Raw genomic sequence first — 26,420 nt, 5'->3', positions numbered from 1 at the left:
GGAGGGGAGAGGCAGGCGAGGAGCGTGGGCAGGCCCGGAAGAAATGGGGCCCCGGCAGGGGGAGACGGAGGCGGCACACGCGGAGATGTAACGCGAGGTCACTCATGGCGTCACTACGCACTGGGTAAGGCGAAAGGAAAAGGGACCAGATGCCCAGGTAGGCGGCAGGACTGGCGCAAATGGGGCAGGGCAGCCGGAAGGAGAACTGCTGCAGGGCTGGCCGGGCGGGTCTGACCCCAGCTGCCCACTCGCCCTTGCGCTGGCCCCCTCCGGCCTCCCGCAGGGATCCCGGGCCAGCCACGAGAGCATCCGTCCCCTCACACCGGGCTCCCTCGCCGCCAACTCTAGTAAAGCAGCAGCCTTTCTCCCAGGCGCCCGCTGGTTTGCAGAGGCCTGCTATGAAGAGCTTGTACAAGTAAAGAGTTTGCTGAGCCAAACAGGCTGCGGCGAGCATTGAGCCAACGCGTATCTTTTGCAAACATGTTTATTAATCTCGTATAAAAATAAGGTCCATGGACGGTCCTCGGGGCTGGGGCTTGCGGGGGCGAGGTGCACTTTATAAGTTACAGGCCAGGCTCCTGCTGAGGCTAAGTATGGCTATTTGGAGGGGGCTTTGGGGTGGGTGCTGCAAGCAGCATTTGCCCTCTGTGGCAAGAGGAGGATGCACCAGCCCGTTTGAGGCGGGCCACAGCGGAGGAGGGGCTGCCCGGCCAGCCGAGCTGAGGACCACCTTCCTTGAGCCTCAGCCTGTCCACGGCCCCACACCCTTGCAGAATCCACCTGCAGAAATAGCGGCTACAGCGAGAGGTCGGACGTGACCTGCAGTGGGGGGCCTGGGGGACGCCGGCGGGCACTGCGGCGGCCTGTGTCTGCGCGGATGTAGGGCTGGTTCCGCAGATCTGGCAGCCAAAGGAGACACATTTACCCTTTAGGAGTCTGCCCAGAGCTGGGAGCATGGCTCCAGGGCACAACCATAGCCTCCTAAGGACTCAGATTGTGTGCACATGGCAGGGGTACCGTTTATGTATGCCAGACCCGCCCCCGCCCCCAACGGCAGATCACATCCCAGCCATCCACTGGCCCAGGAGAAGGCAGCATGCCTCAGTTCCCCCAAGGGTCCCGGGGGCTGTGGGCAGCGTGGGATCGGAGGCCAGGTCATCTGGGTACCTGAGGGGCTAGAGGGGCATCTCTTCTCCCAGGCTGGCCTCACAGAGGAGCCGGGATGTCCGCTTGCCGGTACGGGCCGTGAAGGGCACCGTCTTGATCACTGAGTGGGGGTGGGGCGGGTGAAGGAGAGTAGAGAAAGGAAAAAGGAAAGAAAAACAGAAAAGGTAGCAAGAAGCAGTGTGGCAGCCAGTCCCCCAGAGGGTAGGGGATTGGGTCAGAAGACAGCATAGAAGGATAGGCTGAGAATAAGACCAAGGCCTGGCCAAGCCCTTACCTGTGATGATGTCTTCAATGGCCCCGTCACGGTCGCTCTCATAAATGAGTGGCTCCTTCTGCTGCTTCCGTTTCAGCTCAGAGATTAGGTCCATCTGTGCCCGCCGGGCCTTTGGCGGTGACTAGGGGGAATTTATAGCTCCAGCTCCAGGAGGCCTCCCCACCACCAAAACCCTGGAATATCTGTCTGGTCCCCCACAGCAAGGACAGCTGGCTTGAGCAGAAAGAACCCTTTCGCATCCCAGGCTCCTGGGGCAGGGTCCGTCTGTAACAGTGAGGGTGTGGGGGTGACACCCGAGGGTGATGAGATGCCATGCATCCCTGCAGCCCAGTACCAAGCCCAGGAGCAGCGTCCTACCTTGTGTGCTGGGGGCTCCCCTTTGCCCAGGGTATCAACGCCTGCCTCCTGGGCAGCGGCTTCTTTTTTCCACTGTTCCACCTCCTGCTCAGCTTTCTGCGGGCCAAGGCAGTCTCCATGAGGGTGGCCCTCCCTACTGCCCTACCCACCCCCTAAACAGAAGGAGTCCCACCCCTCCGCTGCCCAGTGGAAAGGCTTCCGTGCCCTACAGGGTTCCCAGCCTGCCCCAGTCCCGAATACCTTGTAGGCCTTAACGAAGCGGCTAAAGAGGGAGAAGAACAGGCCTGGGGATGTGGTCTTGGGGTTCTCTCCGAAGTATTCCACCACGGACTCAAAGGCCTCCTGCGGGCACAGCCTGTCAGCCCCCCAGCTTAGACCTCTCACAGCCTGTGCCCCCCAGGACACTGGCCACCTGATCTCAGCTTCTCCCAGGCAGGGTGGCCCCTCGTTCCTGCTGCATCCCCCCAAGGGGTCCCAGCTACAGCCACACCCCTCCAGGCTGGGCTACCTAGTGCTCCTACATCCCCCACCTCCAGGTGAGGCCAGCCCTGGCACACCTGAGCCGTCTTGCTGTCTGCTAGCAGCTTGTCCATGGTGGGCGAGTTGGCCCTCAGGAACTCCTTGAGCACCACGCAGTCATCCTGCCGCACAAACTCCCTCTGTGTCAACTCTAGGCCTCGCTGCAGGGAGCGCACGTCTGCCAGGACACTGTCCAGGGACACTGGGCCAGGGATGGGGCAGTATCAGGTCAGTGAATCGGAGAGGCAGTCCTCCCACCAATTATATCCTGTGGCCACCTAGCTTTCTCCCAACCTACCCCAGCCCACGGCCCCTCCCCGCACCCAAGGACCTATATACCCCCTACCTGAGCCTGCCTTGTCCAGGAAGTGCAGGTCACTGTGGAAGCCTGTGAGTTGCGGGTACTTCTCAGCAATGACCTTCACCAGGTAGTGCAGCAGCGTCTGCTTGCGGTCAGTCGACTTCATCTCCAACAGCTGCACAAGGACCTGTTGTAAGCCACAGGCCACCAGCCAGTCCCCAGCCCCAGCCCCCAAGCCAGGGTCCCCTCCTCACCGCATCCAGGCTCTGGAGCCTGAAGCCATAAGCTGCGCCACGCTTGCTACTGTTCATGTAGTTGCCGAAGGCCAGGACGATCTGGGAGAGGCAGGGGAAAGGCTCAGCAGAATGCCAGGGCTGAGGACACTGCTTAAATATATTGCACAAGGAGGAGAAGAGGTGGCAAGGAGCAGGCCCCACACACTCAGCCCCTACTGTACTCCTGCACAGGCCCCTCAGATTCACAGCGCATGTACGTGTGTACACACAGGTCTCACAGATGTGCAGAGTTAACACCATGGGCACACCCAATTTTGTCCTCTGCTAGTCCAACCCAAAACTTGTTGCCAGCATCCCCTCCTAGGCTGTGTGGTCACTGCCTTTCCACCAGCCATTTCTACTGGTTCCTGGGCCCTCCACTGAGCAGGTGACATTGCTCACAGATCAACGCTAAAGGGGACTGAGCCCTCCGGCAGGGTCCCAGGTGAGCTGCTACAGACACGGCTGCTGTACCCCTTCCCATTCACCACCCCCCTTAGATCTGTCCTTCTCAGCATGTACATGAGAAGTGGGAACATTATCTTTGTTGCATTGCAGGTGGGCAGGGCCTGGGTCTCCCCCTCACACTATCCAGAACAGGCAAGGGTGGGCCCCACCTCCTGGCCCCTCACCTCCAGGATCTGGCGGAGTTTGTCAGAGGACTTGATGGACATTGAGGCTGCAATGATGGCATTCAGTTGCTAGGGGTAGGATGGGGGAGGTAAGATAAGTTGGGGCCTCCTCCATCTGGAGGCTCAAGTACTCCCAGATTCCCTGCTGCAGCCCAGGCTGGGAGGTGCCTTCTGCCCGTCCCCACCCAAGCCACACCGCCCTGCCCGCTCCGCCCACACCGGCATGAGCAGCTGGGCTGTGTCTGGGAAGTTGCCCAGGAAGGTGAGTGTGGTCATGCGCTCCGGCAGGCGCGGGATGCGGCTGAAGTGTAGCATGAAGCGGTCCTCCTCCGACAGCTCCTCCATCGGCCGCTGCTCCCGCTCAAAGCGGGCAATGAGGCTGCGCTCATACTCTGTGGGCAGGAAGCGCATCAGCAGCTCCAGGAAGTCCAGGCCCAGAGCCTGCAGGTCGTACCTGTGGGAGGGAGGAGAGCGGAGAGTGGGCATCATCCATACCCACCAGTCCCTGGGAGCAGGGCTACCCCTGCCTTGATTGAATAAATGAATTTCAGTATTTTCTATTTGCCAACAGCTTCAGAGAGCAAGAGGTAGGAATCCAGAGAAACTGGGAACCGGAGAGCCGGGGTCCCCATCATACATCAGTGGAAGACGCCCAGCTATAAATCCCATAGCCTGGGTGCTCACAGCTAGGCAAAGAGGCAGGGAGGAAGTGGGACATCCTAATTTAGGCATGGACTCAGTTTTCTCCACCTTAAAATGGGGACAAGGTTCCTGGACCAGGTTGGTATGAAGCTTGATGAAAGAGTTCACCATTGAGGCTCTTTTACTAGGATCTGCCTGACAACCCCAGCCTAGCAGAGGGGCCAGACTGCCCACAAGTCCGGGGCAGGGACACTCACGCCTCAATGGCTTGGCAGATGCGCTCGGCCCCCAGGTTGCCCTTCCGCAGGGTGATGGCCAAGTTCTTGGCCCGGTTGGCCTCAATGAGTGTTGCCTTGCTGGGGGCCTTCTGGGCTGCCTTACTCTTGAGAGTGCTGAGGTCCAGGCTGGGGCCTTGGGACTTGGTCTTGAACTGTTCCTCAAAGTCACTCATGTCCAGCTCCTGAGGGTACACGGTGAGGAGGTGGGGCTGGGTGGGGCGGGGTCTGGCACTCTCCTGGCTGAGCACAGTGCTAGAGCCACCCATCTGGCCCTGACCAGGCCACCAGCAAAGAACCAGTAACCCAGCCTGACCACAGGCCCTGATGGGAGGCACAGGGGAAGCACAGGGAGCCTGGAGGAGGAGGGCCGCCTAACGGGGGGCACCCAGACTTGGGGCCAGGACAGCTAAAGGAAGAGCTGAACTGGCCAGTGGTAAAAAGGAAAAAGGAAAGGACATTCCAGCAGAGGGAACAGAATGGAACAATGGCAACAATGGCCTACAGGCAAGAGAACACATCCTTTTGGAGAACTGGAAGTGGAATCAGGAGGGCTGAAGCCTTGGCTGCCTGTGGGAAAGTGGGAGGAAAGAGGCCTGGAGGCAGAAGGAGTGGGATGGGGGGGATGCACCCCTCTGCAGGGATGGAGGGGAAGGCGTTTGGGAAGGCAGGATTCTGCCTGTTAGAGGTATGGGTCCAGTCTGGCTTAATGCCCATCCCTGGGCCTCCCCCAGCTCATCTGTGAAATGACTTGGAGAAAACGACTACCCCCAGTGCCCAGCCTGATCCAGGCAACTCCCCTCTTACTCCAGTGCCCATATGCGGAGCCAGGCAGGGCCACTCACCTGCAGCACCTTCTCATCATTGAGCTCTGTGAAGACGGTGCCAGTGATCTGGCTGGGTTTCAGTGCTACCCAGTTCAAGAGGGGCATTCGGAACTTGGTCTGGATGGGCTTCTTGGCCTTCACTCCTGGGACGGGCGGGGGTTTGGGAGGAGTGGTGAGCACTGGGGGTACTGGAGGGAACCTGGGCCCAGGGAGGGCTGATGGGCCAGCCAGAAGGCAGCAGGAGCCCCTAGGCAGAAGACTCTGGAGGACACTGCGGCCCAGGTCCCTCCCTCCATCTCCCCCAAGCCCCGGGCCCAAGGTGGTCCACTCCACTTACCTGGGCCCAATTCTGAGTCGCGTCTTCCTAAGGCATCAGGAGGACCTCCCGGAGGCGGCGGCGGCGGAGGCACCGGCCCGTCAGTGCCTGGAGGTGGTGGCGGTGGCGGTGGTGGGGGTGGGGGCGGAAGGTCTCCGGGCAGCGGCGGCGCCGGCGGGGGCTCCGGGCTGCCAGGGAGAGGCGGGGCCTGTGGGGGCGCCGAGGGCGGGGCTTCCTGCGGGGAGGGGAGGCCGGGCAGTGGGGGCGGCGGCGGCGGCGCTGCTCCGGGAGCCGGCTCCGCTGCAGGTGCGAGATCTGAGCCAGCGAGGGCGGGGCGGGGGGAGGCGCGAGTCAGCTCCTTGGCTTGGGTGGGCTCCTCTCCGCCTCCCCGCTCTACGCATGCGCTCCTACCTGAGCCGAGCCTACAATCCAAACCTCCCTCGCCCAACTCTGCCCGCCACAGATGCCCCTGGGCTCCCCTCCAGACCATGCCCCGCATCCCCGCCAGCCTGAAGCTCCTGCGCACCTGGGCTGGGGGAGCCGGTCGGCACCCCCGGAGTCGGAGCATCACCGCCGCTTGGAGTTGCCACAGCGACGGGGAGGATCTCGATGGAGACAGCATCCCCCGGCCCCCGCAGGATACGGATTAACCCCTTCTCCTCCAGCTCCTCCACCTTCAGCTCCAGGGCCGAGGGCCGCGTCGGGGCAGCGGGAGGTGCTCTCTCAGGCTCGGGGGGACGCCTGGAGGCGCCCATGGCGGTCGATTCGCTGAAGCGCTCCTGCGAACCCCACGGGAGGGGTCAGTGCCCACCAGCAGGCTCCTTGGCACCAAATCCCCATCCTCTTCCCGGGGTGGAGGCAGATGTCAAGCCTAGAAGCCGAAGCTGGCCTGTTCTTGGGTGCCCGGCCCACCACCCGCCCCAGCCTCACCCGCAGGGTCTCCAACTCCTTGCGCGCCTGGCTTAGCTGTTTTTCCAGTTCTGCAATCTTGGCCATGGATTCGTTCTCCGCGTCCCGAAGCCGCTCTGTCAGCTGTAGCACCGGCACATGGTGAGCCCCGACCCGCAGCCCGGCACTGGCACCGCCGGTGAGGGGGCGGCATCAGGCATGCCTGCCTAGAAGACTGGGGGAGGCTCCCAGATCCGCTCAGCCAGGTGCCAAGGGTGGGCCGAGCCTGGCACTCGAACCCAAGCAAATAAGGAGAGGAAACCAAGGTACCAGTGATGCGGGAGGTGGAGGGAGAGGAGGAGACTGAGCTGGGAGGGGCCCCAGGCACCCAGTTCAGTTCATCTGGGGACTGAGCCTGGGTAGAGGAGGGGCCTGTCAGTGAGGGCACTCACCCACACTCATTGAGAAAGACACCCAACAGATTCAGGCTTTGGATTCAGGCCAGGCTCTGGGGCCAGGCAGGCAGCACGTCCAATGCACAACTAGAACACTGTCTGCTGCCCAGTGCCCATGCCTGCGTGTGCCCTGTGGGCCTCTGATGTGCCAGGCTGGGGTCAGGACCCACTCTCACCAGTGCCACCTGCTCCTGCAGTTCCTCCATGTGCTCCAGCACAGCGTTCTTGGTCTCTGTGTCCTCCAGTAGCGCCCCCACATCAAAAACATTGTCCAGGTACGCCTGGATCTGCACCTGCAGCTTGTCACTCTCGGTAAGCCGAAGCCTCTGTCCCCCAGATGGAAGGAGCAGGGTGAGGCCTGGTGTGCGTGTGGAGGGAGTCTTTCCAAACCCCCCACCACCACTGCCACCCAGAGGAAGGGGCCTGAGCCCTAGCCCACTTTTTCTTTATTTTTTAAGATATAATTCACATATCATAAAATCCATTTTAAAGTATACAATTCAGTCATTCTTAGTATAGCCACAAGGTTGTGCAACCATCACCATTATCTAATTCCAGAACATTGTCATCAGCCCAAAAAGAAACCCCACAGGCGTCAGCAGTAACTTGCCATTCTCTCCTCCCCCAGTCCCTGGCAACCACTAATCTACTTTCCATCTTTATGGATTTACCCATTCTGGACATTTCATATGAAGCAATCATAGAAAGCCGGGCGAGGTGGCTCACACCTGTAATCCCAGCACTGTGGGAGGCTGAGGCAGGTGGATCACCTAAGGTCAGGAGTTCAAGACCAACCTGGCCAACATGGTGAAACCCGTCTCTACCAAAAATACAAAAATTAACCAGGTATGGTGGCAGGTGCCTGTAATCCCAGCTACTCGGGAGACTGGAAAAATCACTTGAACCTGGGAGGTGGAGATTGCAGTGAGCCAAGATTGTGTCACTGCACTCTAGCCTGGGCGACAGAGCAAGACTCCGTCTCAAAAAAAAAAAAAAAAAAAAAAAAAAAAAAGAAGCAGCAATCATAGAGTGTGTGACCTTTTGTGTCTGGCTTCTTTCACCTAGCATGTTTGCAAGGCTCACCCATGTTGTAGCATGTGTCAATACTTCATTCCTTCTTTAGCTGAATAATATTCCATTGTATGGATAGACCCCCCGCCAGTCTGCTCTCTACTTTTTCTTAATCCTGGCTTTCAAAAATCCAACCCCGAAAGCCCCGCTCCTCCAGGAAACCTCCTAAAAGAAGCAGAGAAGGAGCTGCAGCTTCTCTGCTCAGGCTGGGCCAGGAAGCACCAAGCTGCTCTGCCCACCTTCCCCAGGGCAAGGAACTTCTCCATGTCCTGGGCCCATCCAGCATGAGCCAACTCCTGCTTCCACCCTGTATCTCTGGATTCCCCATTACGTCCTGGAGTCAGAGCACCTGTCTGAGGCTGGTGCTCCCAGAGCCAGACCCTGGGCCACCTTGACCTATTCTGGTGCCTGCAAAAATAATTCCACAGACTGGGGGCCTGGTATGTGCCAGGCACTGGTCTATGCATTTAGAGTCAAGATTATCTTCTATGATTCTCCTATTTGACAGATGGCAAAACTGATACTCAGAGAGAGGAAGAGACTTATCCAAGGTCACATGGCAGGAAATGGCAGGGCCAGGATTTAAACCCAGGTCTGCCTGACCCCAGCACCCGTGCCGCTAACCACTCAGCCATACTCTGCAGTGGGCAGGCAGTTAAGTCTGGGGGGCAGTACGGGGCTTACCTCCAAGTACAGGTCCAGGCCCAAGTGGGTGAACTCATATTGCAGGAAGACACGGAAGTTCATGTTCTCCACCGAGTGTACCACAATGTTGATGAACTGCATGCAGGCCACCTGGGAGCCAGGGACATGGGCAGATCTATGATCCTCTAGGTGGCGTTGCTCAGTGCCTTCCACCTCCACTTACCCCAAGCCTCCCTCCTTCTCCACAGTTCTCACTCCACTAACTCCCAGCCTTGGCCTGCCCAACATTTCACCTCCATGTTCCCTCAATCCAGCCCCCTGCCAACATCCACCCTTCCCCTACTGACCACTCAGTCTTTATGCTTTGCTGGGGCAGAGCCCATTGCCCAGCACCCAGGACCCTAGCCGCTCCGTGCACCCAAGAGGGCCTGGCCCAGGCCTCAGGCTGCTGGGCTCCTCAGCTCACCATGAAGTCGATGTTGCTGTCCTCATTCCGGAAATATTCCATCAGCTTTTCAAAGCGGTGCTGCTCCCCACACACCTGGGTAAAGGGAATGGCTCTCACTGAGGCCCAGTGACACACGTCCTAAGCTACCTTCTGGCTGCCACACCTGTTCCACTTAATTCAACAGGCTCCTTTCCAGTTAATTCGAAGTTGAGCCACGTCACTCTTCTGCTCAAAACCTCCACTCTCTCTCAATCTCCCACTCCCCCTCACTTTTTCCACTCCAGCCACACTGGCATCCTGGCACATTCCCACCCCACGGCCTTTGCCCTTACTGTTCCAACTCCCTGGAGAGCCCTCACTTCCACACCAAGTACCTTGCTTCCTTCACAGCTTTGCTCAAATCTCACTTCTCAGTGAGGCCTTCCCTGACCACCCTGCAACCAGGGTGCTGGGATTGCAGACATGAGCCACCACACCTGGCCTCTCTTTATTTATTTTTTATTTTTTTATTTTCATAGAGATGGGGTTTCAGTATGTTGTCCCCCTCCCTCTGAAACATTGCTGGCTTTTTTCTCACAGCATTTATCGTTTCCTAACATACTATGTAATTTACATCGTTTCTGTCCTTTCCTGTCTGGTTTCCTTTGTTCACTGATGTGCCCCAGGTGCCCGGTTCCTGACACATACCAGGCACTCAATAAATATTCATTAAACGAATGAATGAATGAAGATATCTTCTGCATCTTATGCATCCCCACACATCTACTTCTTGCAAGCCTGTTAGCCAGAGTCCACAACTCCTGAAGGTATGAACCAAGGCTAGTTTGAATCTGGCAAGGCTGAGTCAGAGGTTCAGCAGGTCCCTGTAGTCGTCCCTGCCCCCACCCAGGTGGTGCCTTTACCTGACCCTGCACCTTCCATTCAGAACTTCCCCATCCCAGATTGTTAAGCCAGTGATGTGGCTCAACTTCAACTTTTGGGCGTTCCCCAAATGCCCACCCAGTGTCCCCAGCTGCCTCCACCAAAGGCCACAGCTGCCAACAACAAGACTCCAAGCAACACCATAGGGGGACGTGCATGTTTGGGTGAGGGACTCCGGTACCTCCTTGAAGTTGTCAAAGGCTGCAAGGATGATGTCATGTCCTCCCCGCACCAAGCACACGGCCGCCAGCAGCTCCAGCACCAGAGCCTTGGTTCTAGAGAGAGAAGGGGCAGGTTGTCCCTTAAGAACAGGCAGGACCCGCAGCAAGGGTGGGCACAGGCCTGGCTAGGAGGAGCATAGCGGGTGCGGAATGAGCCTCTGAGACCTGGAGGACAGAGTAAGCAAGGGGCTAAGTAGGAGAAGATTCTAGATATGGGAAAGGTTTGGGGCCTGGACCTCACCTGGGGTTCTTGTTGTTGAGGCTCAGAGCAATCTCATTGACACAGGCTGGGTGGTTCATGACAAGGCTGAAGCCAGACTGGGGAGAGAGGAGAAGTCAGTGTCTCCAGGAAGGGACCCCAGGACTTCAGGCACCCCAGCAGAGTCAGTGCCACGCCACACTGATCTTTAACTGCCCTCGAGTTTAGGAAGTTCTTCATATCCAACTGCAACTTCTTCTGTGGCCACCAAAACCTGGCCTTGTTTCTCTCTCTCTTTTTTTTTTTTCAAAATGGAGTTTCCCTCTGTCACCCAGGCTGGAGTGCAGTGGTGCCATCTCAGCTCACCACAACCTCTGCCTCCCAGGTTCAAGTGATTCTCCTGCCTCAGCTTCCCATGTAGGTGGGATTACAGGCACCTGCCACACCCCCAGCTAATTTTTTTTGTATTTTTTTCAGTAGAGACGGGGTTTCGCCATATTGGCCAGGCTGTTCTCAAACTCCTGACCTCAGGTGATCTGCCCGCCTCGGCCTCCCGAAGTGCTGGGATTACAGACATGAGCCACCACACCTGGCCTCTCTTTATTTATTTTTTATTTTTTTATTTTCATAAAGATGGGGTTTCGGTATGTTGCCCAGGCTGATCTCGAATTCCTGGGTTCAAGCAATCCTCCTGCTTTGGCCTCCCAAAGTGCTGGGATTACAGACATGAGCCACTGCACCTGACCTCTTTTTAAAATACCTTTGTGTTTCCAAAAGCCAGCATCACGCACCTTGGACACCGTGAAGCTGTCTTAAAGGCTGGCTAAGTAAAGGAGGGCCCGGCTTCACCCATCAGACCTCCAAATGAATTGACCTGAGACTGTTCTCCCCTGGCCCTCTGTCCAGCCCTTCTTGGTAGGTGTGCCCTGTCCCTATGTGAGGCTCCTTCATGTCCCAGCCATGGGCAGGGGTACTCAGAGAACCTGACAGAGGCAGCAAAAACATGGGCTTCCCCTCAAGACGCATCAGCCTTAAAAGTCCGAGCCAACAGCCCAGATGCACAAGTTCCGCAGCACAGCACAGGGTAAAGGGACAGTGGATCCCAGAGCCTCGGCAGCTTGTGTAGCCCCCAGTGAGGACAGGCTGGGCTCTCTAGTCCCCCAGTCCCACACCCCCCGGCTGACCTGGTAGTTCATGATGGCACGCAGGCACATAATGCAGACGTGGACGTCGTCCTTCTGGCTAACGATGCGGGAATTCCGCAGGGCCTTCCTGCTGTGGGCGGGGGTCAGCCTGGGCGGGGTGTGGAGGAGGCAGCAGGGGTCAGAGTGAGCCCCAGCTTCCTGTTCCCCCACCACTCAGATGGCCTCTGGGGTAAGAGGAGGTACATATGGAACCTGACGGCACCACATCCCGTCCACCCAACCAAAGAGGCTGGCTGAGGGGAGGCAGGCTTCCTCAGTCCTTAGACCTGGGGTCTGGCATGCTTGGAAGATGGGGGACACGGAAGCTAGACCTGGAGTCTGGCATGCTTGGAGGATGGGGGACACGGAAGCTAGACCTGGGGTCTGGCATGCTTGGAGGATGGGGGTCACAGGAAGCAAAGACACTTCCCAGGGGCTTGGTAGGGCGAGAGCCTACAGAAGGAAGAAACATGGGAAGGATCACCACAAGGTGGCGCTCATGGCCACTTGGGCTCATCTTCCAATGTGAGAGGCGGATCTGAATTCACGCCGCCAGGGTTCAGGAGCATCCCAGCTCACCATTTACTAGACGAGTCACTTAATCTCCCTGTCCCTCACTTTCCTCGCTTCTAGAATAGGAATGCTAATAATAGTAGCTTCCTGTCAGAGTTGTTGGGACTATGAAATGGGCTTAGAACAGTGCCTGGCACATAGTAAGTGCTATATGACTGTACTCCCTTATTCTTCGCCAACAAATGTGTGATGTTTTCATTGTTGCAGAACTGCCGACCCGGACTTCCACATGTCAGTCTCCCTGACGATTCTATCACATTCCCAGTAACAGCGGGAGGCCCCGCCTTCACCCGCTCCTGCCACATCACCCTTTCCCGTCATTGTGCTAATATGTCAGAGTTTTTGTTCATGCTGTTCCTTCTGCCTGGAATGCCCTTCCCTGTTCCCATGGCTGCCTATAAAGCCTGTATCTGTCTGTGAGACATAGTGCCAGTGTCACCTTTTCTGGGAAGCCTTCCTGATGCCCCAAGTGGTGGCCACCTCCCTTCTCAGAGCTCCCAGGCACAATTCCATGACAGCCTGTCACACTAAATTGTCCCCCACTTAGACTGTGGGTCCCTGAGGGCAGAGTGACCTGTCTCGTGGGCACCTGCCACACATCTCATACACACTAAGTGCTAAAAAATAAATGTTTGTTGAATGCATAATTACATGAATGGACAAATAGAAACTTAATATGCAATCAACCCCCTAGACCCAAAGTAGGAAGCTGGGGATCCACAAGATGCTCTAGGGTCAATCTACTGCCTGCTTCCTGCCTCCCAGCAAGATGCCCATGTTAGGATGGAGGGACCCAGCCACAGTACTGAACCCAGGGACATCAGCTGAATACCTCATCCTACCCCGCCACCACCCTGGGAAGGAGTCAGCCAGGCATGCACCTGCCCCTAGGTGGCTACGTACCGGGGAGAAGGGGGACACCTGGAGGCCGCATGGGAGAAAACAGGGGATTAGATGCATACAAGAGGGGTCCCAGCAACCCAGAAGCTCCCTTCTTATCCCAGACCCATCCAGACTCCAACTTCTAGGTGCCCACCCCTGATGGCTTCTTTTTTCTTTTTCTTTCCTTTTTTTTTTTTTTTTTTTTTTTTTTAGACAGGGTCTCACTCCGTCACCCAGGCTGGAGTGCAGTGACGCGATCTCGGCTCACTGCGTCATTCATCCCCTGGGCTTCAGTGATTCTCCCACTTCAGCCTCCTGAGTAGCTGGGATTACAGGCGTGTGCCACCACACCCGGCTAATTTTTGTATTTTAGTAGAGATGGGGTTTCATCATGTTGGCTAGGTTGGTCTCAAACTCCTGTCCTCAAATGATCTGCCCACCTCAGCCTCCCAAAGTGCTGGGATTATAGGCATGAGCCACGGCACCCAGCCCCACCCCTGATGGCTTCTTAACATACTGGTGCCCCAAACTCTGTATGAGTCCCTTACTCTGACCCCTAATGCTTGGCTACCCCTCTCACCAACCCCAAGGGCCCTGGGTGGGCTGGCTAGATGCAGCAGTGTGGGGGCTGAATTCTCTATTCTCCCACGACCCCACCTTGTGGCCCACATACTTGATGGTCAGGTGGCGGCTTTTGGGCACAGAGGAGGGCGGACCCTTGCTGAGGTCTTCCACCGACTGCTCCAGGGGCTTGTTTTTCTCTGAGTTGGAAGCCCCGTTGTCTGTGCTCTCCATGTCATACCTGGGGACAGGATGCAATGGGGCTGGAGGCCAACACTGCAAGGACCACTTAAGAGGGGGCAGAAGAAACGCAAGGAGAGACAGACCTGCAGGTGAGACTAAGGAGCAGGAGGAGGAGGCTGTGTTCTTGGCACTGTGCTGAACGTTGTGGTGGAAGAGAGGCCACCCCTCCCTGTCAGGGAAAGGCTTCTGGAAGGGGCATCGCTCAAGGTCAAATGCAGGGTTCCAGGGTAGACTCGGGCTGCCCAGCTTGGAACTGGCCAGGGGAGTGGGTGAGACGCAGGGAGACGGGGGTCAAAGCTCTGAGGAGTGGCATGAGGCCTAGGGGCAGGAGGCTTACGTGACAGAGCACTGGGCAAAGGCCAGGTACTCGAGGAGCACATCCAGGCCGCGGTTCTCTTCGTTGAGGAACTCCTGCACCCACCTGTGGGCACAGGGCTCCCTGAGCTCCAGCGAGGAAGGAGGTCCTGCCCCTGATGGGCACAGAACAGGGACAGCAAGGGCCCCTGGCGTGCCCTTTCAACCCCAAAGACCCAATGATACCAGGGGATTCTGGGAGACTTAGGTGGGTCCCACAGCCCAGCCATGCCTCAAGGTGCCAGTTAGAGCATGGGCAGGAGAGGGAGGGGAAGCTGTCCTGGACACCCCCAGGAGGTGGTCCACAAGCACAGCCCTGTGTGGGGGGCAGGGGGAGTAGGAAGGGGAAGCTCCAGGGGCTGCCTGGAAGCAGAGCCTTCCTAGTCCCAGAGAGGAAGATCTGAGCCCTCACTCACCCAATGTGGTTTGTCCTCAGGGAGGTCTCCAGCTCCCGAAGCACCTGGGTGGACTCCTGAACTCGCCTCTTAAACTGGGGACCGAGAAGAGGGAAGGCTGGTGGGTGGAGCCCAGCCTCCCACAGGCCCACCAAGTCCTGAGGCAGCAGGCAGCAGCGCCCACCCTCCTCCGACTGGCACAAGTGGCCTTTCATGCTCAGCCTCCCCCACCACCTCCACACACCTGCCTAGCAGAATAAGAACTCACAGGCTGCGTGTGCTCCCCCATACACAGACACACAGGGTACACACACCCCTGATACATGCACACACTCAAAGAGGCAGGGTGTGCGTGCACACACACACACTACATGAACATCCATATACATGCACTCTAAATACAAACACAGGATGTCCACACATCCCTACATGGACACACACACATTCTCTCTCTCTCCTGTATACGGACTCAAGGGTGCACACACACACACATCCATAAGTGGACAAAATACACACATAGTATAAACACACACCTACATATGGACATATGGGCTGCACATATGTATACACACAGTATAAGTACACAAAATGTGTCCATGTAAGCACACACAGGATGCACAGGGGAATGTCTAAAGGGCATGCCCAGGGCACTCTTAGTCTCCTATAAATACACAGACACACACGAACACACACACACACATACTCATACATGTACTCACACATGCACATAGAAAAGTCTGTACACACAGTTACTCCAGCTGTCCAGAGCTTGGAAAAGGTGGGGGAAAGGGACAGAGAAAAGAGGGGAGACATGTACCCCCAGGTTGGACATCCAATCAGCTGCTACCTTTCGGCTGACCCCACCAGTATCCACATAACTCTTCAGCTTCTGGATGTAGGCTGCAGGGGGGTTCTTGACTTGAAACCGCTCCTGGGGAGATGGAATGGGGTGTACAGAAAACCAACCAGAGCTACCCCAGGGCAAATGACCAGTTCTCGTCCCAATGTTCCATTCTCAGCTCTGATCTGAGGTCCCAGGCTTTCTTAAGACGCCTCTGAAATACCAAAGGTATAAACCCAAACAGTCCACCAAGCCACTTTCTTTGCTTTTATGTTATCTTTCTCTTTTCTTGCCCTGTGGTCCAGGCTGGAGTGCTGTGGCACCATCATAGTTCACTGCAGCCTCCTACTCCCCAGCTCAAGCGATCCTCCTACCTCAGCCTCCCAGGTAGCTGAGACTACAGGTGTGCACCACCACACCCAGCTAGCATCGGGCCACTTTAAAGACCCCCAGCCTAGGCCTAGTCTGCCCTTCCCGGATGGCCTCCCAGGCCACAGCCCTGACACAGCTTTGGGGTGGACTATGCAGGGTTAGTCCTGCGTTGGCAGGACCCTGTGTGCTCCTCTCCTGTGCTCAGCGATGCAATTCCTAACTCCCCCACCCCACTGCAGGCTCCAGCGGCCACTGAAACAAAGAGGCAGGGACCACGGCAAAGACCCCCTCCCCAGAGGGGCCCCCACCCTTCCAACCCAAACCCCTCAGATTCACCAAGCCACCCCTCAGACTTTCACTTCTTCCAGCCCTTTGAGCCCCCAACCTCTGAGATGCCAGGCCGAGCTGCTCCCAGGGGACCCCTATCACAGCCCCAGAGCCTCCAGGGTCAGCTCCCCACCCTCTTCCCACTGCCCAGCCCTTACCCCTGGACTGCTGCCCAGCCAGCCCAGGCCATCTGCTTCATTAGCAGGAGGCGAAGGCCCAGCCTTGGCTCCCAAGGGAGGCTCTCAGCTCCCTCCCCACCCCCAGCCTCTGCAGCTCCCTCCTTCACAGAATCCCTGCAGTAGCCGAGCCCCACCCAGCCTGGCGCTGGGAGAGGGTCTGCCCATGGCTGACCACAGCCCTTGAAGCTGGAGAGGCGGGGGCAGCTGAGTGACCCGTGAGCCCAGGCGCCTGGACGGAGCACCAAAGCAGGGGTCCAAAGTGGCTGGCCTTGGGGAGTTGCTGGTGGACTGCAGCTCCTCTGGACCCAAGGTAAAAGGGCAGGAATTCCCGCCCTTCCCCCCTCCCTCCCATGGGGTCAGGTGAAGATGTCCAACCCCAGGGTTGCCCTCTCCCTTCCCCAGTCCAGAGAGGTTTCTCAGGAAGCTCAGAAGGAGGACAGTGACAGTGACAAGGCCCCAGCTGCCCCGGCCAGTGCCCCTGAACCAGCCCTGCCAGCTCCTCTGAAGCTGACCCGGCCCTGCTCATGACTCACAAGTTCTTTTGGGGAGTTCAAGAGAAGGGGATTCGGGAGTCCTGCAGACCCCAGTACCCTCCCCAGGTGCTACATTGGCCACTGAGCAGAGTCTTGGTCCTATGGGCAGTATGGCGGTGCCCCTCTCCCCATAGCCCCAGCCTGGTCAGGGCTGGGTGCTGACAGTGGGAGGGAAGGGGTGGCTGGGCAGTGCTGGCACCTACCTGATCACAGATGAGCTCCCACTTCTTCTCGTTGTCATACTGGCTCAGCAGCTGGACTTTGTCCGGGGGCAAGTTCATGCAGTTCTGGGGAGAGGGAGGACAAAGTAAGACCCCTGAGCCTGGGGCCCCAACAAGTGGGGAGAGGAGAATGGGCATTTGGGGGAACCCACTTGGCTCCCCAGGAGGTACATCACCCCCCGAATCCTCTGACCCTAGGAGATAAGTAGTGTTATCCAAAGAGAAAGCCAAAGCCAAGAGAGACAGAGCACCTTTCCCGGGGCACACCAGCTAGAAGGGACAGCAGGATTTGAATTTGAGTCTGCCTGCGCTGTGTCACCCCCCACACTGCCTCCCTGGCCTGCCTGGTGTGGAGACAGGTGCGTGGGTTGTCAGCCTACCTCTCTGGGGACCTGAGACACTTCTGGGCTCCAGTTTCCCTGTTGGGGCATCAGCTCTTCCCCTATTCTGGTGGGAAACTAACAGGGAAGCCATCACCAGTCAGGCCGAAGTGTGGCCTATTGCCAGTGTCCCACCTCCACGTGCCACCAGATCCCACGTGTGTACAGACCAGGCCTAGGGCACCAGTGCCTCACGAATGCCAGAAACCCTCCTGCAAGGAGGGTGGACAGCAGCCTTCTCCTCATCCCTCTCCAGCCCCTCCCATCTCGGGGAGAAAGCTGAGAAAGGAGGGAGAGGGCTGGGGGAGCTGACGGCAGCCATGTCAGCAGGCAGGGAGTTCCAGATCACAGCTTCAGGGGTGGGGAGATTTGGGGGGAAGGTCACTCCACCACAGCACTGGGGAGAAGAGTCAATGCCCTGGGTCTGTGGTGTGGGCCGCCCAGCTGGGACTCCCCCAGGAGCTGAGAAAGGTCAACAGAGCTCCGCGTGGGTCCTTCTCCTCCCCTGGCCACAGACGACAAGGGTGTGGTGCCTCTGCCACCACAGAGCAGGTTACAGCCAGCCCCGGGCTGCAGAATCAACCAGGTGTCAATAGCACCAGGAGCCTTCTGGACCCCCGGATTTCGCTTGTCTCCCTGACAGACCCAAAAGATGAGGCCAGTTCCCTTCAATTTAGTAAACCCCAGGTTATTGAGAGCCTTCTGTATGTCTAGCCCAAACAGACAATTCCTGCCCTCAAGGAGCTCTGAGTTGAATAAGGGTCTCCATCGGGGATGTGGGAGCCCCCGAGGGCTCCTGTTGCCAGCCATGGTGGTTCACGCTCCACACCCTCAGTCATGTGGCTCTGAGGAGAGGCCAGAGCTGGAGCACTCAGGGAGCCACACCCACCTGAGGCTCCCCAGCCAGCTTCCTCTCCAGGGTGCCAGGCCTCGTTCTGGGGATCCAGCCAGACCTTACCCCCAAAATCACTGTCTCGGGTCAGGCCCAGACAACAGGAAGCTGGGTGCGCTCAGCCTCCATTGCTTAAGCTTTCCGGCCAGGCCCCACTGGAGAGGTGAAACTGCCCCTCCACCAGGCCCCCCGCCCCCAGCGGCTGGGGGGGTGGGAGTACGTCATCCTCTCCCCCATTGCGAAAGTGAGCCTGGATTGAGGAAACCACCGCTGTCTCATCGGCCGCCCTCCCCCCCGCCCTCCAAGGGCCAGGACAGCTCCAGCTACCACAGGGGCAGGGTGGGGGGGGGCGGGCAGGGGGAGATCGCCCAGGAGTACCAAGGAGGCGGGGTCATTCTCTGTCTGTCTCTGTCCATCTGTCTGTCTCTCTCTCTGATCCGTCTTGCTGATGATCTCTCTCTGTCACCCCCACCCCACAGGGACAAGGTGGGAGCAAGGTGGAAGAAAGGGACAAAGAGGGGAGACAGGGCCAGCAGTGCCAGGGAAACTGGAGCCGTGGCGGGCACAAAAGACGGAGATGGCGGCCAGGGAGTGAGGGGACGGAGCCCAGCACGGAGTCACAGAGGGGACAGCCACTTCCCCACATGAATCCTCCCAGGCCCTCACCCACCCAGGGACTCTTTTGGTTCTGGAATGGCCCCAGCAGCACTTCTAGAGGCAGTAACTAGTCACAATGACATCCCCAACAGCCAGGTAGCCAGCTCCGCCAGAATGCCTACTGTGCAGGGCACTGCTCCGAGCCCTGCGTGCCGACGACCGCCCTCCACCCTCACTGCCATCACTGGCACCGTTAACATTCCCATCTCACAGGTGCAGGCACAGATTAGTTTAGTGACCTGCCCAAGGTTATGAAGCCAGTAAGAGTAGAGCTGGGCTGGCTTTGAGCCTGGAGCTGACTCTGAGCCACCACCCGGGTCCACTCCCCCAGGAGAGCCCCCTGGTTATTACTGTGGAGGGGAAGCCTCTGCTGGGGCCTGGAGCACCTGTCTGAACAGTGGTGGAGGGCAGGGCGCCCATGCCCCTTCCCCACCTGGGCCTTCTCAGGCCCCCAGGCCCACATGCCAGCCTGCCAGACGGGCTAAATTTAGCCTCAGAAATCAAAAATAGCTCTGACAGCGCCGAACACTAATTAGCAGCTGCTCCTCAGCTGTGGCTGTGCCCACCGAGGAGCTGGGCACTCCAGGGAGTAGGAGAGGGGCCATCAGATGCCACTCACTCGGGGTGGGGTGAGGCCATCCTGAAAACAGGAACAGACCCCCAGACCAGGGCCGGCAGCAAGCAGCTGGGATGGGGGCTGGGGGACACACGGAGAGTTGGCTAACAGTGCTCAAGTAGGAGGGGAGGGGCTGGCAGTCCAGGTGGGCAGGATACCTGCCTCCTGAGGGGGGTGGGGAGGGACAGCGATGAGCTGCCACATGGAGGACCCGGCGCTGGCTTCCAAAGACCCAGGCTCTGGGCCCAGCTAGCCCTACAGCTTCTTTGCCCCTTTGGACCTCAGCTTCCTCCTCCATCAAATGGGCGCACTCCCTCCCCGGAGCCTCACACTCACGGAGCTCCTGGAACACTCAGTGAGAAGCTGAGTTTGGATTTAACAAAGCTCTTCAGTGGTCTAACAATATGAAGAAGCACTTCACAGAGGCAGGAGTGGTGGAGGGGCAGGGGTCCATGGAAGACTCCAGGGTGGGGGATGGTAGAGTGAGCAGAAGTTTGTGAAAACATCCAGAAACACGGGCTTGTCTCCAAGGCTTTGGCCAAACCTTAACTAGCCTTCAGCCTACTTTCCCTGCTGCCTTTAGTGCTTTGGGTCAGATGAGGAAAGAGACAGGATTCATCTTTTAGGGTTGGCCGAGAAAAGGAACTGATTCCCCATATCTTTCTATTAGAATGTGTGGGGACCATTCTCCTCCCTCCCTGCCCTGGGTGTGAGAGGGGACTCCCAGCATCTGCTCACCTAAGGCCAGCCCCCAAAAGACCCTGCTAAGAGCCCTTCCCCCACCTCCCCCACACCAGTGCTGACTTCTGAGACAGTGTCCCAGGAGGCTGAAGGGGCTGCGTCCACATCTGGATGCAGCCACACCCTAGGGTTTCACTTTCAGTTTGAGTGGAGCCTATGTCCCAATCTACCTGCCCATCTCTTCCTATGGCCTAGCCCTTCAAGCCCTAGGGTACCCCTGAACTTGGACATCAATCCCATCTCAGGCCAGCCCCACAGGCGTTCCTCAGCCCGATGGGCCCAGAAGCTGAGCCTGTCCCCCAGCCCCCACTCCCCCGTCCATCTCCCTGCCACCTGCCCACCTCTATATGGTCTCAGCCTTAGTTGTAGTGCTCTCAGCGCATCTCCAAACACAATTGATTTTACCCACTTGTTTGAACTTTGGCATATAGATTTTCTGGAGCTCTTATAAGCAATTCCAGGCTTACAGGAGAGCTATGAGGAGACCCAGCCCTAGGATCAGGTGCTGAGGACCCAAAGAGCTAACAGTTTCTCCCATCAGAGTTCAAGGGTCCCCACAGCTGGGAAAAGGGCAAGCAGGGTGGAAGCCACTACCTGTGTCATCCGGGCTGGTAGGAGAAAAACAACACCGACAATAGTAACAGTAACAAATGTTCCCCAGACACTTTTCTTCAACTCAGAATTAATCTCTCAATCCCCAAACATTCCGTGCTAAGTGCCATTCTAAGCGCTTTACATCAAAACTCATTTAAACCTCAACAAGCCTACAAAATAGATACTGTTATAATCCCTATCTCACAAATGGGAAACTGAGGCTCAAGGAGGTTAAGGTGCTTGCCCAGGGTGGCCTTGGTGGCAAGCTAGCAAGGAAGACCCAGCTTCCTCCAAAGAAGGAGCACCCGGGGAATGGGAAATGTGGGTCCTGGCCCCCAGGGGTCTTCTGCAGACAGCCTGGCCCACGTCCCCCATCTGAGGAACCAGGAACAGCCAGCCCCACTTCCTGCCACCCAGCGCCCCACGCTTCCTGTTGTTGCCCACACCGAGCTCTTACTCACTGGGGAACCCCCCCTCAGCACACCCTCTCTCAGGGGGAAGTGGAGGCCTCCCCTCCCCCTCCCATGTACACACTGCTACCGTTAGCACCACCGCTGCCCCACCCTCCAGGAGAGGTGGGCCCTCCCTCTGGCGGTTTCCGGCCACCAGGCAGTTTTCTGTCTGGGCCCCACTGCTGGTGACCTGCATAACGGTGGGGAGGTTGCCTGGCCCTCACTAGCTAAGGATCTGGGGCTCCTGGGGAGTGCACAGCAACCTTGGGTGCTCTTGGTAGTGGAGGTGGAGGGAGGGGAGAGGCAGGGTCTGGGCTCCCTCCGCTGAATGGGCCCTGAGATGAAGAAGACCAGATCAGCTCCAGCTTTATCCCCTTCCTCACAGTGGAGGGCGGCTACTGAGAATCTGCTCTGTGCCAGACACTGTGCGAAGTCCTCTATTTCACCCTCTCGACAATCCTAGGAGGCCAGCAGATGCCATTGTTATTCTCTTTTTACAGATGAGGAAAACTACAGCTCAGAGAGGTTAAGTAACTTGTCCATAGTCATGCAGGTAATGAAAAAAATGAATCTCAGCCCCCAAACATCATGACCCCAAAGCTCAGGAAACGCCCCTGCCTTTCCCATAAGTAACCCTCGCCCCCTCAAAGGCCACCCAAGCCACCTTCCAGGGCTCCATGTTCCCAGGAAAAAGGCAGAGATGGCCCCGAGAACACCTGCTCCTGCCCATCTCACCCAGCTCTCTGCCTGTCAGCCCCAGATGTCACTGTGAGTCATGCCCACCACATCCGTGGCTTTCCAGGGTTAATGTGCGCCAGCCCTGCCTGCTGGGATTGTCACCCCTCTCCTCTGCCTAGCCCAACATCAGACCACATGGCCGCAGCCCCCCTGATATCCTCTGACCTGCAAATGGGAGGCATAAGGCCTGAGCGACCCCATGGCTCTGTGTCCCCACACTTCATCTGCCCCGTCCCAGAGGTGGGAGTGGCCAGGGGGCTAGTGCCTCAGTTGCAGTCCCTCCTGCCCTTTACTGCCAGCCCCAGAAGGGAAGAGCCCCAGCTGCAAGCAGGACTCCAGGCCCAAACCCAACATGGGGCCATCCTGACCTGCCCACACAGCCTGGCCAGGCACCCCGGCCCCTGGGCACAAGCTAAACACCCATCAGGCAAATGCCTCTCCACTGCTACTGTGCCAGCATGGCTCTTGGCCTCATGCACAACACCCCTGACACCTTCCCTTGATCCCTCTGCCCCAAGGTTATGGGATTCTCCCTGCCCGGCAGATCAGGGATGTCCCAGGCCCAGGTGTAAGCATGGCTCTTCTGGCACGCCTGGAAAGGTCACCTTGTCATCCCCGTCCCTGACCCTGCATGCCTCCTAGGGGAAGGCATGAAAGGGCTGGAAGACACCCAGCCTTGGGCATGGGCGTGGGAGAGGCGAGAGCTTGGCGCCCCGCCGGCTGGTGTTCCCACCATCGCAGCAGGCCGGTGGGGCTGGGCAGCCATCGCTCCTCTGCTGTTGCTAAGGCAGCAGCCGGAAACCCTGGCTCAACCTGCTCTTTCTCTCCACCCCCATTTTAAGCAGGGGGCACCCCTTTCTTTCACAGCTTTCTTGGAAAGGTAGCCCCCCACCACCCACCCTTGCATGGGAGAAGGGCTCCCTGCACCTCCTGTCTGGCTGTAAGTGGGGACATCCCTCACCCACAAGAGAGGTCCCACAGCCAGGAGAGGAAGGAGAGTTTAGGGTCTCAGGATCCTACGCCCCACTAGGGACAAAATGGGAAGGAAGAGGTTCCCTGGGGCTGCTGGACCAAATCCCTGAGGGCAGGACTGTGCTTTCCCCATGGAGAGTGGGGACCACTGATGGCAGTGGGCCCACCCCTCAGCAATCTAAGGTTCTTCTCCTCTTAGACACTGACCAAGGACAGGACTCAGCTCTGGCCATGGTGGTTAGGGTGGGGGTTCAGATAGTGACCCACTCTGAGATACCCACTGCCAGACCTGAGGGTTGAACCAGCTCTTTAGCCCTGGGCAGCCTCAGGCAGAGGTCAAGGCTGTTACCCTGGGGCAAGCCTCATGCCCCTGCTGGTGGGGAATGAGAGGAACCAGGGTCTTAGCCAAGTGTCCTTAGATTGGGTTTAACCTGCCCACACAGGATAAAAGACAGGCTGAGCCACCTCAGGAAGAAGGTATAAACACACTGGGGTTCCTGGGCACCCAGTAGGGGGTAAGCCCTGGTGGGTGCTGCTACCCTAAATTTCTGCTAGTCACCTCCACTTTCTCCACCAGCACACCCTCTCTGGCCCACCTGTGGGTGTCCCCCCTCCACATCCTGGTACTCAGGGACTCCCAGTGGCATTTAGTGTCAGACTCTGCCAATCAGTTACAGCCACAAATCCAAGCAGGGCAAACAAGTCTTACATACACATCAGAACCTCACCATTTGACTTGTGGATTTTCCCCTGGTCTGAATTATTCACAGGGCTCCTCCCCATCAGCGTGCTAAACAGAAGATTGGGGTCAGGACCTCACCCCAAGAGGTCCATAGACACACACTTGGGGGAAAGACAGACCCATGTCCCTCCAACCAGGTTGGCAGGGGTCCAAGGACCCACCACCAACACAGGCTCCCCAGATGGCCCCCAGAGACTGTCTCCTCATTCTCCCCCCTCCCCCATCTGCTCAGCTCAGCTTTGTGAAGTCCTGTGCTTGGGGAGCGGGGAGCAGGGCAGGTGGAGAGATGGAGAAGTCAGACACCCGCCTGGTGTGAAGCGTCCCTCAGTGTCCCTGCCCTCCTCTAATTAAGCAAGGTGTCTTCACAAGGATGGATCCCTCGCCACCCCATAGCTCCTCCAAACTCCCCCCAGCCTTCTCTCGGGAGGAGAGAGAAGCCAACATTTTCAAGAACTGTTAGGAGGCGACCCTTTAGGGCCAAGCGGAGGATCTAGACAGCCTAATGACTGGCCAGGAGAGGGGAAATGATGTCAAGGAGATGGAGGGCTACCAACTGAGCCAGCACCCTCTGCGGCCTGTGCCTCCGTTGAACCCCCACCCTCAGACCTGCAGGGCTGTCTGCACAGACTGGGAAATGCATCTGGGAGAAGGCACAGCCTCATTTGCCTGTCACCCAGCGTCCAGCAAGGGAAGGCTGACAGCAGGCAGGCCACCAGGCAATGAGTTAGAGGAGGGAGCCAGGGCCAGGGCATGGGGGTGGGGGGTGGGGGGAGGGAGAGTGAGCAGCTCTTCCCCTCCCTACTTCTGCCTCATGCAGGGTCTTGGGGACCCCTGAGTCTGCTCTGGAGCCCCCACCCCACTGAACATGTTGACTGTTTCCAGGCTCGGCCTGAGCTGACGGTTCCCACCCCAGAGGCCTATTCACCAGCGCCCCCCCTCCAATTCCCCAGGTAGGCGACGGTGGGGAGTGGGTCCAGATTTTGCTCCACCCCTCGCCCGGGCGACCCACCCGTCCTGACCCTACCCTCACTCATCTTACTCCCTTCAGTGGCTTGGAAGGGATGCCCCAAGATAAGAGCCACAGGCACCCTGGCTCTGACATATGGTGGGGGAGAAACACAGATAGCTCCGGGCCATGAGCCGATAACCCGACTCCCCGCAGCCCAGGCGTCCAACAAATCAGGACCCAACACCTCCAGCAGGTCTCCCGATCCCGGGAGGTTGTAACCCTTTCATCTTTGACCCCAGACACAGAAAAGCAGATGCCCCAGACCGGCGCCCGGGCGCTGGGCCTGCGTGCAGTGGGGAAGGGGGCGAACCGGGACCCCTGTGCGTGCCCCGCTCCCAACTTCCTCACAGGACATACTTGTTTAGACCTTTAAACCCAGCTGGGGTGGAGGTGTCTTAAGGAGGGAGATCGGGCGATTACTGAAAAAAGTTTTGGGGGGACAGTGCTAAGTCACTCTGAAAAAAAGGCCACTGTCGCTCCCACCCCCTGGAGGGGGCAGCTGCCGGACCGGGGATCTCCAAGCGGCACCTGAGTCCCCGGGGGCGGGGACGCGCGCCCAGCCCCTGCCGCGCCCCTGCCGCCCCCCGGCCGCGCCCGACGCGCCTCCGGGTCGCACTCACCAGGGCGCGGTTGAACCTCTCCTCCAGCTCTCCGGCCGCGGGCATCGGCTGCTTAGGAGGCGCGGGCTGCTTCGGGGGCGGCGCGGCGGGGCTGGCGGGCTGCTCGGTGCTGCCGGCCGCGTTGCCCATGGTGGTCCCCACCCAGCCGGCCAGGCGCCTCCAGCCTCGGAAATCCAGCTTTCCGGGGGACGGGGACAAGGCTCCCGGCCCAGGCGGGGGCGAGGGGGCAGCGGCTGGCGGCGGCGGCGGGGGTCTCGGCGGCGGGGGGCGCTCGGCTCAACGGCGCGCAGGGGCCGGGGCGCGGCGTCCCATCGGGGCGGCCCCGTCCGAGGGACCGGGCGGCGAGCTGCAGGGTTGGGGGAGGAAGTCAGGCTGCAGGCCGCCAGGGCCAGAGGGCTGGGCCGGGGGCAGGAAGCTGCGGCGCTGGCTCCCCCCTCGGCGATTTTCGAACTTCTGCTGTCGCTCCCCGTGCGCGCAAACCGCAGTTCGCCGCCGCCGCCGCGCACCCAGCCCCAGGGGGGCGGGCTGGAGGGAGGGGGCGAGCGCCGGGCGCCGGCCCGGGGACCCCCGCAGCCATGGCGGGCGGGGAGGGGGCTGCCCAGCCGCTTCACCTGCTGCAGAGGGGGCGGCCGGCGCCGCTTCACCTGCCGGAGCGGGAGGCCACCGAGGCGAGGCCGAGGCGGCGGCGCGCTCGGCTGCGCCTCCGGGTCCTAGAACCGCATTCTCCCGCTCGCCTGGGGCGAGGGATTGGCCGGGTCTGGGTGAAAGGGGTCACGGCCTGGGGATCCGAGGGTCACATCTTCTCCGCACCGAGGATCTCAGCGACTGCGAGCACGGCTCGGAGACCCATGGTGGTGCAGCGTTGGCGCGCCAGGGCTGCGTCCCCCTCTCGGGTCCCCGACTGAGAAG

At 58.7% G+C, this 26,420-nt stretch overlaps 2 protein-coding genes across 9 annotated transcripts in view; one reads left to right on the top strand and one right to left on the bottom strand.

The window, feature by feature from the left end:
- Nucleotides 1-470: 470 nt before the first annotated feature.
- On the bottom strand, nucleotides 471-25,881 carry FMNL1 (formin like 1). 8 transcript variants are annotated; one of them, XM_050763058.1, is made up of 28 exons: nucleotides 25,512-25,690; nucleotides 17,081-17,164; nucleotides 15,473-15,556; nucleotides 14,647-14,720; nucleotides 14,214-14,297; nucleotides 13,746-13,874; nucleotides 13,094-13,111; nucleotides 11,618-11,726; nucleotides 10,476-10,552; nucleotides 10,195-10,288; nucleotides 9,111-9,185; nucleotides 8,684-8,794; nucleotides 7,105-7,254; nucleotides 6,516-6,617; nucleotides 6,112-6,364; nucleotides 5,607-5,900; nucleotides 5,288-5,412; nucleotides 4,425-4,627; nucleotides 3,745-3,979; nucleotides 3,526-3,594; nucleotides 2,873-2,953; nucleotides 2,664-2,793; nucleotides 2,356-2,519; nucleotides 2,039-2,140; nucleotides 1,799-1,894; nucleotides 1,442-1,562; nucleotides 1,168-1,267; nucleotides 826-899 (listed from the first exon to the last, which is right to left on the bottom strand). In XM_050763058.1, exons 1-27 carry the CDS (start codon nucleotides 25,638-25,640, stop codon nucleotides 1,176-1,178), a joined length of 3,285 nt encoding a protein of 1,094 aa, XP_050619015.1. In that variant the 5' UTR covers nucleotides 25,641-25,690; the 3' UTR covers nucleotides 826-899; nucleotides 1,168-1,175. The 8 variants fall into 8 exon arrangements, with proteins under 8 accessions (XP_050619011.1, XP_050619013.1, XP_050619015.1 ...); XM_050763055.1 differs by having other exon boundaries at nucleotides 15,443-15,556; nucleotides 25,512-25,655; XM_050763054.1 differs by lacking the exon at nucleotides 1,168-1,267 and having other exon boundaries at nucleotides 471-899; nucleotides 15,443-15,556; nucleotides 25,512-25,655.
- LOC126938312 (translation initiation factor IF-2-like) overlaps nucleotides 25,639-26,420 on the top strand; it is a 32,573-nt gene continuing 31,791 nt past the window's right edge. Inside the window, exon 1 of the mRNA XM_050762367.1 lies at nucleotides 25,639-26,420. Coding sequence (XP_050618324.1) covers nucleotides 25,639-26,420 — 782 coding nt within the window.

This window comes from Macaca thibetana, chromosome 16 (genome assembly GCF_024542745.1).
Source record: "Macaca thibetana thibetana isolate TM-01 chromosome 16, ASM2454274v1, whole genome shotgun sequence".
Classification (NCBI taxonomy): Eukaryota; Metazoa; Chordata; class Mammalia; order Primates; family Cercopithecidae; genus Macaca; species Macaca thibetana.
This window is presented reverse-complemented; position numbering and strand designations above follow the sequence as displayed.

Coding starts and splice junctions, on each gene's coding strand:
- FMNL1 (XM_050763051.1), bottom strand. CDS start 25,640: ATGGGCAACGCGGCCGGCAGCACCGAGCAGCCCGCCAGCCCCGCCGCG. Junction 4,628..5,287: donor ATGATGAGAAGGTGCTGCAG/GTGAGTGGCCCT, acceptor GTGTACCCTCAG/GAGCTGGACATGAGTGACTT. Junction 2,520..2,663: donor CCTGGACAAGGCAGGCTCAG/GTAGGGGGTATA, acceptor TCCCTGGCCCAG/TGTCCCTGGACAGTGTCCTG.